Source organism: Haliotis rubra, unplaced genomic scaffold (genome assembly GCF_003918875.1).
Source record: "Haliotis rubra isolate DU_JTF1 unplaced genomic scaffold, ASM391887v1 Scf649, whole genome shotgun sequence".
Classification (NCBI taxonomy): Eukaryota; Metazoa; Mollusca; class Gastropoda; order Lepetellida; family Haliotidae; genus Haliotis; species Haliotis rubra.
The window spans coordinates 244,247-255,201 of NW_025767356.1; the positions used below are offsets into that span (position 1 = coordinate 244,247).

The 10,955-nt window shown below is 41.6% G+C and overlaps 2 protein-coding genes across 3 annotated transcripts; both read left to right on the forward strand.

Moving 5' to 3' along the window:
* The first annotated feature begins 1,150 nt into the window (after window positions 1–1,150).
* Window positions 1,151–5,378, forward strand: LOC124257054. The gene is made up of 3 exons (XM_046691031.1): window positions 1,151–1,293; window positions 3,976–4,054; window positions 4,288–5,378. The coding sequence occupies exons 1-3, from the start codon at window positions 1,218–1,220 to the stop codon at window positions 4,916–4,918; spliced, it is 786 nt and encodes a 261-aa protein (XP_046546987.1). The 5' UTR covers window positions 1,151–1,217; the 3' UTR covers window positions 4,919–5,378.
* A 2,690-nt stretch (window positions 5,379–8,068) lies between these two features.
* On the forward strand, window positions 8,069–10,696 carry LOC124257062. Of its 2 annotated transcripts, none has more exons than XM_046691034.1 (3): window positions 8,069–8,254; window positions 9,381–9,468; window positions 10,229–10,696. In XM_046691034.1, exons 1-3 carry the CDS (start codon window positions 8,251–8,253, stop codon window positions 10,572–10,574), a joined length of 438 nt encoding a protein of 145 aa, XP_046546990.1. In that variant the 5' UTR covers window positions 8,069–8,250; the 3' UTR covers window positions 10,575–10,696. The 2 variants fall into 2 exon arrangements, with proteins under 2 accessions (XP_046546990.1, XP_046546991.1); XM_046691035.1 differs by lacking the exon at window positions 8,069–8,254 and adding an exon at window positions 9,148–9,263.
* Window positions 10,697–10,955: the final 259 nt, after the last annotated feature.

The window sequence follows — 10,955 nt, forward strand, 5'->3', positions numbered from 1 at the left end:
ACAGATCGACTTCCATCAGGTAGTTCACTATGAGAACTACGGGAAAACAGATATCGGTGGCACATCCGTATAACAAAGGAGTACATACTAAATGATACATCAATTAAACTGTTTACAAACAATCTTACAATGAACTTGGACTTTGGTGGATATTTTACTTGAAAAAAGTTGACGGAACCTTGACAAATTCGGCCAGGAACAATAAGGTTCTTTTAACAATGATCATACTTCATTACATGAGTTAATAAAACTATAGTTAAGTAGGGTCACGTACGTGCTGAAACTTGACACAACTGAAACTTCATCTCAGTTAGGAGGCTCACAGGTCGAGTATTGGGGTCGCGCGCTAATCTGAAGTACGGTAATCTGATGTTTACATAGCAATTCGCTTTCACGGCACTTTTAGCACAACTTTGTTTTTCGCTTTACCGGGAATAGGGAATATTGAAATTTCGCTCTCCCAGGTCGACACCGATCGAAGACCATCGCTGATTATCTGAAAAACACAGAATTATATCCAAGAACACCACGAAGCAACATTTGTAGAATCATGTCCACTACCCCCACAGACCGAACAAGAAACATAAACATCCCAACACAAATCCCAACCAGTCTACTCTTAGTTGGAATCTTTCAGCCACATTTTAATAGAGAACGAAATACAAGAATCATCGAAATTCTCAATGACTGTATGGGACATCACGGGGCTATATAGGGGCGCACATATCGATCAAACTGGTACCTGGACATGTATGTTGTAATACAACTAAATAAACAATAACTACCACGCATAAAGGACGTAAGCCAGCGAGGTAAAGAATCTTTGTTAGATACTATAATTTACACAAGTCACAAAAACAGGTTTATAAATATTGTTTAAAAACACAAAAGGTAAATATTATATACTTTTAAATGCAAGTTTACTCATAAAATTTAAATGGTCGTTTTTGTTTTGCCTTGTCATAATTATGTTCAGCAATTTCACGTTACTTGCAATTGAAATCCCCAAATACAGTGTAAAGATCAAAACACAAAAACTAGCCAGCATCTGTCTTACATGTTCATACACATCACGTCAGAAGGAAGAGGAAAGCATATATATAACCGACATGTTATCGTTGAAACTGAAATTATTTTGGAAACTTCCGCCACTTGTGTGACAAATAAACACACTTAAGCGGGTGTTGCAGTCAACCCACCCATCCACACTTGGAGCAATGGCATCATCAGACATCATGAGACATGTCATTCTAATAGGTGTACGTCTGATGTGTTACAACCACATCAAAACAGGTAAGACATTTTACATATTTCTACCTGACACATCTCCCTGACGGGTGATAACCGTCTACATCAAACATGATGTTTTATAATCAAGGAAACGGTAATATACATATGCCCTGTAACGAATGTTAGGCTTCGTGGTTCATATTCCATTCTATTACATATAATGTATTTATAGTGTTCATATGACATATCATATATCCCGGCCACAGGAAGCAAATGGCTATACCTGTTTATGATCCGGGTGGGTCCTGCAGGTGATAAATATGAAATTACAGAAAACAACAACAACAACAACCGGGTATTACAATCCGTATTTACAATCATAGCACCACCCCTACCCTGACCGGCGACGCACTCTGTCACCAGGGTGACTAGGAATAACACCACAAGTACTATGCTTATTTGCATGTCACGTGACCAGGATTTTCTCGCAGAACCTTTTGTCATACATCAGAGCAAAGCATGGCCTTCCGTGTTTCTTAGCCTATTATATTTGTCTAATCATAATGAATGGCGTCTACAAAAACAATTCCTCTTTATAAACTAGTGACTATAAAGTAACTCTCCGTCGGGCCTACTCAACAGCACGAAAAGCCGCACAACACATTTACGAAAGCGTAAAAATACCATTTGAAATTGATCGTCCTGTAACATATGTCTATTTGTGTAAACATGTCAAAAACATATAACCAATAAAACAAACATAGACATATCTTGACAGGACTGAGTAACATAATTTTATGACGAACCATCACGTCGCAGACTTGTGGCACAAGTACCAGCTGACCACATGGAACTGTGGCTATCGGGGTGGATCCAAGCAGAATAAGTACTCGGGGAGCTTAACACATTACTGGGATCATTGCCATTATTATCTAAATATCTGTTAAAGATAGTAAAAATCAGTGCCAAACAAGAAAGTAACGTGGAACTTTGGTAACTTTAAAGATGCACATTGCCAGACAATTTAGCGAGGACAACTGGGGTGTTCATGGCTGTATCCCTGCTTGTAGGCCTCTCTGGCTTCAAGGCCCTCTCCTCCATTTTGTGTGAATCGTTACCGAGTTTCGTTTTGTCGCAGTGTGGACAGCCGGCTTCTTTTGTTGCCAAACGAGGAAACGATGATAGACTAGAGTAGCTTCCCTTTGATAAAGAGCTTATTCCAGTTTGTCGACCGACAGATGGTTGGCGGCAAGGAGAAGGAATAGCTGTAGGGAAGTATTACTCGGCCTGTGTGCTGTCTAAAACGTGTTTAGTTCCATTTGGGACTGTACGTACTAACTGTGCGGGGTAAAGTCAACTTAAGGCCACATATGTGCCCTTGGAAAAAGTATTGCAACACCTTGGTTACAGACAGACTGTAAATATTTCCCTAAGTATTATTTAAACACAGTAATGCCAATTAATGTATATTGTGGTGCATCGTGACAAGAGTGTGCACGTGCATAGAAATTAAGAACTAGAATATCAAAATCCTTTTACTTAAAACATTAATGATTGTCAAAAATAAAAGGGTAAAAGGGGGGTAAAATGTAGACTTGTATTGGTATAGTAGTGAGTGAGTGAGTGAGTATGGTTTTACGCCGCTTTTAGCAATATTCCAGCAATATCACGGCGGGGTACACCAGAAATGGGCTTCACACATTGTGCCCATGTGGGGAATCGAACCCATGTCTTCTGCGTGACGAGCCAACGCCAACCACTAGGCTACCCCATTGCCCCCTATTGGTATAGTAAAACAACCCCAGGTTATCACACACGTGTGACGCACATCATAAGAAACTACAACTACCAGATGATACTGTGAATACAGCGTGTAGCCGTCTCCCGCCAGGACGACTGACTATGACGTCTTTGACAACACCGGTCTCTGAACATGAAGCGGTCTTTTCATCTCCTAGTGGACAACCAGTTAGAAGCCTGGAATTAATGCTTGCCATGGTAGAGCTGTGATCGCTTCCTCCATTACTGCACGCCTTCTGTAGGGCTTATTAATCTGTAAACAGCGGCATTCAGAGGAGAGAGTGAAAGTGCATTTCAGAAAGTGGTCAAATGTAGCGTATGCTATATTTGGGATTACACTTTCTCAGTAAAGAACAGATCCTCGTACTTTTGTTAGGTTGAGTCCCATACGGGATTCGAATCCACACGCTCAGTGTAAGGTGCCAAATCCCAGCGGTGAAACCCATTCAGCCACAGCGGCTTCCCCTCAAATGGACGTTTGAAATCTGGTAGTCTATATCACATACTTCTTTGACCCCACCGACAATTATTGGAACGACCTCCATTGTCGAAGATTAAGCTTACAGTCGGAACACAGACACCCTCAACACCATCGCAAACCCGCTAACACATGGAACTTTTTTAACAAATAAAACAAATGTTCGTATTCCGCGTTGCTTTGAAGACATACACGTGCTCTGCGGACGACCATGTGTAGAAGCAAACGACACCAGAGAAACGTTTGTCCAGGACGCTAGGTTCCTGTTACGAATTCCTTACGAAGCTAAATGTCGCGAGGGAAAGTTGCCAATGCCCCATCCCAACAGCGTATTTGTAGCCATGCATGCAGACAAAAAAAAGAATGATCAAATTTGCTAAAGAGGTTACCAGTCGGAATAAAATTGTATTTATAATGATATTCCGACTGTTGTCATCCATGTTTTACATACTCCCTGTTTCTTCCAGGCTGTCTCATCTTCATTGCTGCAATGGCCTTCACCTGTTTTATGGTAGCGACTATTGCAGTGTTACTATTTATCAAGGGGTAAGTTGAACGTGTTATTCCAACTGAGCCCAAATACCAGTTGGTGCAACAGTCTGCTTCAAAGCAAACATACGAACAAGAACTGGAAAAATAATTGACATCTACATTAGCAACTTGCATTTATCACTGTCTTGTATAACTTGCCCTGATTCTGTGTGTGTTTCCAGTAATTGTATGTCTGGAATATCATCCAAATAAAAGACAGTGTGCTAACATTCCAATCTGTGTTTCAGCCCCCAGCTGTTTAATCTGGCTGCTTTATACCAACGACCAGAGGTTACACGCGAAACAGAAGAACCACTGGGAGCTGTACAGGAAACAGTAGATCCGCAGGGAACTGTCCGGGAAGCAGAATACCTCCAGGGAACAGTACGGGAAGCAGAGGACCTACAGGAAACCGTACGGGAAGCGAAAGACCTCGACCAACAAGAAACTGTACAGGAAGCTAAAGACCTACAGGAAACTTTACGGGAAGCGAAAGACCTCGACCAACAGGAAACTGTACAGGAAGCTAAAGACCTACAGGAAACTGAGAAGTGGGACGAATGTAATACAGCAACAAGAGAAACAATGAAACCTTCGAGAGCCCCGTATGTTAACGTGGTTCCTGTGCAGGCCCCTGATGCTGCTCATGTTCCCCCTAAATATGCCGTGCCTCGTAATGTGAAACCTGTGGACCCATCTCCTGAACCAAGTGGTTACATTTGCATGCACACTGGTGGATCCAAGGACCTAGTTGTTTACCAACCACCCCGTCAGACCTCTCCCACAGAACTTGATGATCGGGAAGTTGCAGCGTTCAACACTGGTCATTATTTGTGTATGGATCCATTACAAGAGGCTTTCTCTCAGGACAAAATTTAGAGCAGGCGTAAATATTACCATCCGTCACAGTCGCACTGAGAAGTGTTTGAATAAAGCCACATTAAGTAGCAGCTGTTGCTCTTCGGTGCACTGTGTAACTCTTCAAGGAAGTTACTAACTTTGTGTCATAAGTTGTGATTTGTGTTATGTCACACCTAGCTGTGTATCTTCATCCCAAATAGGGCGGTGGTATAGCCTAGTGGTTAAAGAGTTTCTCTCGTCACGCCGAAGACCCGGGTTCGAAGCCCATTGCTGTTGTCGCCCTAAGTGACATTGCTGGAATATTGCTAAGAGCGACGTAAAACTAATCTCACTCTCTCATCCAGAATCCTTCGGTCGACCTCAACCACTAGCTCACGTTCATTCAGCACAATAGACAAGTTGTTGCAAATCCCTATTTCAAATACTGTATCTGCTTAAGTGCTAAAGCGTTTCGGAAATAAAACTGCATGTTGATGTACTTCAGTTTCCTTGGTTGTGTCTTATTATCAGTATCAGAACGGATGAATCCAGTGAAGGTCAGGGATTCCAAGATGGCCGAACCGGCAGTTATAGTCGCAGGTGAACAGTGGTTGGACGGATAGTTTCGGTTCCTTACCCTGAATTGCCTATACGTATCTATACTAGACTTGTGCAGTTGAACCAATTCGTAGATCATAAGCATTTTCTATTCCAAAGACTGTATTCCATAGATCGAGACTGGATGTAATGGCTCCGCCTTGTTGAGTCCGACCGGTTTGGAGCTTGAAATTGCTGCATCACGAAACGAGTTAGGAGCTTGTGTTTCTGTGGATAATGAAAACAAACAATAGGAACTTACGATCTTACGACCTTCAACCAGCAGAGAGAATGTAATGTTCTTATCACAAACGGGAAAATGTATTATATTCATTACATACGCATTTTGATTGACAATTGTCAGAATCAATCCTTCATTCTTTGCAAGCAGCTTATAATTACCAACAAGGTCCAGTTGTCATGGAAACATGTTGACGACATGATAACGCCATTTCCGTTCACATCGTCATATCAGAACATGGGCGTTTTTGCGAGTATTTCCGCAAGTCATATACTTCGCCTGCATTAAATATGTCAGCCTGACACATATCCCATCGCAATACAGCTGAAGCTTGGTTTAACTGTTTCACTGTTTCACTTTTATTTTTTGCAGGTTACTGATGTTATTTGTGAAAACAACAACGAATGCAAATACGTCCGTGTCAATCGGAAACTATTCATACAGTCTGGTTTCATATTAAGATATCTTCGCATACCTAAAGTATGAACACCTTGCCTCATTAACCTACATATATTTAAACCTGACTCAGACTCGCGGTCAAGTCATCGCATCACAACTGCGTAGAGCGATGCTCATGATGTTGATCTCAGAATTGTCTGGTCCAGACCTGATTATTTACAAACATCCATCATATAGCTGGAATACTGCGGCGTTAATCACTAACCAACCAATTAACCAACCCTTTTTGATAATCAGTAAATTCATTTATGTAATTAAATGCACTGTACTGACTAGCAAATGTAGACCTCGTTAACGGAAAGCCACGCGCTCATCCTGATTCCCAAGTTGTCCCACTCCCGGTAAAATGGTGTTGTGTCATAACACAACATATATATGAGATTCACTTAGTTTATGCATGCGAGCTACACAGGTTGAATGCATGGATGCATGCATTGCATCGGACATTGATATTGGTGTTCTAGAAATATATCAACGCGCAGATTCGCTTTCAATACGTTAAAGACCTGAGTATAACTGAATATTTAAACCCGTTCCTTTGTATAACCGACGATATACCATACTCAACCTCGGTATAACCGACTATATACCATACTCGACCGGGATATGACCGAAAATTTTCCATACTCGACCTAGGTATATCCAAATCTTTAAATCTGTTCCTCGGTATAACTGAATGTATACCATAGTCGACGTCGGTTTAACAGACTATATACCATACTCGACTTCGGTATAACTCCTTATAACACTTGTATTCGAATTGATTATAGCAAGGCATAGCCGAGCACATATACCTCAACCGTGGTAATACAACTATTTGCTCTACCAGACCCTGGAAAACGAAGAATACTGCGTGTCTGTGTTCGGTTTAATCAACAATCTACATCACTCACCCTCTTTAAAACCACAAATACAAATATAAGTATGGTAACTTACCCCATAGAGCCATTTATATTCATATTTAAATCAGGTTTGTTTGTGTACATATACTCAACAAAACGAGAAACGCAAAAGTGGTTTTCAGACATATTCTGTGTGTATCAAACAAATACTCAACATATCACAGTGAATTGTTCATATTTCTCGCAAGTCTTTGTCGCTGACCGAGGTTCATCATAGCACACATGTAACAATTGAATTCCAAGGTGAAGGTTGTCTGTTCTCAATAGAACGGACAATGCCCTGTTTGGACTTGTACCATACATTCCCGATTTGGTTCTGTGACTAGACTTTGAATATGTTCATCATAATGGGTGCCACCAGTGGGGCAGGATACGCTCAACATTTCGCGAACACCTGGTATCATTACTAATTCATAAACATGCATTAACACATACTCGCTTAGCGTCAAGAACTGGGCTGTCAGGTCCACACTCGATACTTTACAAACCACATCGTCATACTGCCGAAACAAACACTTACTCTTGATAGAGTCAGAATCGTACAATCTACTCAGCTTTTAGCAGAGATTTCTTATGAATGTGGAAAGGGGTATGTCGCTTCTGTTAAACAAACACACACTAAGTCGTAAATACCGTCAGAGTTGTACAATCTATTCTGCTTCTAACAGATATTTCCTACGGTTGTGGAAATGTGTTGCCGCTTCTGTTAAACAAACAAACGAACACACGCATGGTCATAATTTAGTCAGAATTGTAGGTTCAACTGCGCTTTAGCTGCGGTTGGTTGTATATGTGGACCAGGTCAAATCGTTCAAACTGAAACATCACTGAAAATACTCTGGTTTCAATAGCAGGCCTACAAAAGAAAACTTTCCCACTGTGCAGAAAAACGCAGCCAAATCCACATTAATCGTGGAAATAAAACATAAACATAATACCTCGCTACTGAAACAGAAAAAACGGAAATACTGACGAAATACTCGTCAGTATTTCCAGATACTACAAGGACGTACGCAGCCAGAATAATTCAACATGTTCTTTCTTGAGCCCGTGTCATGATTGTATGAGGAAATTTCTTCGGTGTTTCGTATACCGGGTAACAGGTTAACAGTGATATGAAGACAACACACTGAGGTGAAAGTATTGCTGATATACTTGCCTATAGAGTTGAGATGGGTGAGTAGCCACGTTGGTGTTTGTTTTCTTTGTTGTTTAACGCCGCACTCAGCAATATTCCAGCTCTGTGACGCTGGTCAGTATATAATGGAGTCTGTACCAGACAATCCAATGATAAACATCATGAGCATCAATCTAGGCAAATTTGATGTCATCGTGCCTTATCACCCGGTACTGTTAGTCGCCTCTTACGATAAGCATGGGTCACTGAAGTCCAATTCTAACCCGGATTTTCACTGGTTTTTGTGATTTGCATTGGGTGAGGGAGTGAGTTAAGTTTTACACTGTTTTTAACAATATTCCAACAATATCACGGCGGGCAACATCAAAAATGGGCTTCACACATTGTACCTATATGGGGAATCGAACCCAGGTCTTTCGGCTTATCCACGAGGCTCCCCCGCCGCCGGTGAACACAACATGAAATCCACTTTCGTGAGCACCATGTGTCATCACTAATTTCCACGGATCCTTTCATGTAATGTGCCACAATTGTGGGTGTTTCGTCGAGTGGAATATGTCTCGAGGCTGCTTTTCTCTGGCATCGGCGTTCTATACTGCAATGGAAGTGTTCACGGATGCCAACTGATCATGACCGTAGACATGTACTGTTACTCCCTGGAATACAAGGTAAAGCGGCCCAACCTAGTTCTCTTAGATCAGATTATTGTGTAACGTCTGGCTAAGATTCATCAGGGACGGAGGGTTAGCCCAATGGTTAAAGTCAAGTCATACCGAAGACCCGGGTTCGATTCCCCACATAGGTACAATATGTCAAGCCCATTTCTGGTGTCTCCCGCAGTGATATTGCTCGAATATTGCTAAAAGTAAAACTAATCTTACTCACTCACTCACTAAGATGCAACCGACAGAAAGTTGTCAAGCAGTTGATAAGGAAATAACATACCTCGCGTGACTATCTTTTGTTATCCACTCGTGATACTTTGATATGATGGTCCTAGTTCTGATTTACTTCACGACGTTGTCGAGGGACTTGGACGCAGTGATGGTAAGGCGATCGTTTAGATGATTGTAAACTTTGCAGGTTGGAAGTCGACGTGTAAGAAATGGTGATGGAAGAAATGTGTTCATGTTCGTGGAACTATACCTGTCAGTTTTGTTTCAGATAATGATATTATGATCATCGTCGCCGCGTGTCTCATCGCAGTGCTCTCTGCCGCTGCCATCGTCATGGGCTGCTGTTTCATGAAGCGGTGAGCAGATGTTGTTTCAACTACTCAATACCTTATCCTTTCCTATAATGTCACATTCGATTGTATGGCAAACGAACAGCACATATTGGCTGTCACGCTAATTCCAAATCTGAAGTTTCACTTCATATCGAACAACAGCTTATGGTGTCTATTTCCCCCTGCATAGGTTGTAAAGAACAACCTATGTCCTTCCTCAAGGTAACATAAACTTTACAATGTACCAAGGTTTTACATCTTGCACAAAGTCCTGATTTACCAATATCATTACGATTATATCTGTAAGCTTTGTTTGTAAGAAATGCTGTTCAATTCGGAGATCAACTGCAACACTAATCACACGTTCACATGTCTTCACGTCAATGTATTCTCAGATGGTATTGTTAATGCCACACCCGCACGTTGAACACGACCAGGATAATACAGCGAGGCCCCGTATGGTAGAGATGATATCTGCACTGGGTGTTTGATTGTTGTATTGATATCATCACATAAATATTAATTTGTTCACCGGTTTATTGCTATAATGTAGAGATATTGTTGTACAGGCTCGACAAACAGGCATGTTATCATTTAATTATAGCCATCACACTTATTTGTTGGCCATGAATTTCACAGATCGATTTGATATAATATTCAGTTTGTAATTCAATTAAACATACTTGTCAAATGTACACTGACCAACCCGTGTGACATGTCAGTATACTTGTGGAAATCATACTACAGTAGGCTGATTGATTAATCTATCTGTCTTCTCCTCCAGGACCACGCTAGAGACACGGAAGCCTACTGTATCTACTAGCTTGCCACGGCGGTTGGAGACGAACGCTTACACGAACACGGACACCAGGGATAAACACATGCCATCATGCAGCCACCACGGACAAGCCAATCGTACGTCAGGATCCGGGTATGACAGGCTGCATATAGGGAAAGACAACATTCTGAAGTTCACCGACATGGAGCCGGATTCAGCACAGATATACAGCCATCTGGCCAGACACGAAGCAGACATGGACTGGGCCGACGTCTATGATACGACGTTGCGTCAGCTTGGCAGAAAACGAGCGGATGGATCCTACAATAAAGTAACCATTCAGGAAAAATAGACATGTCTTTGCGATCACGGGCTTCATGTGTGAGGTGCATAAGGTACCGGACCCATGCAGTAAGACTGTCGATAACTTCTTCCCGTTCAATGTAAGAGGTGAAGACTAAATGATTGTCCATTTGTAGTGTTTGTGTAGTTTGTCATTTCGGCGGTGTCTGTTTGAGTGATTACAGGTAGTCGGTAGTGCCAGGTAGACATATTCCAGGTCTCAGACGTTTACCATCTCTGTGGAATCCTACAGCACCGGTTTGATGCTGTCAAAACTAGGAATATAATGTGAGCGAAAGCGGATTCGAACCTACGACCAAATGTCTCTGTCAAAGGGGTGCAACTCTGTAACTTATATGACAGAAAGAGTATAAGAAATATCAGCATACTC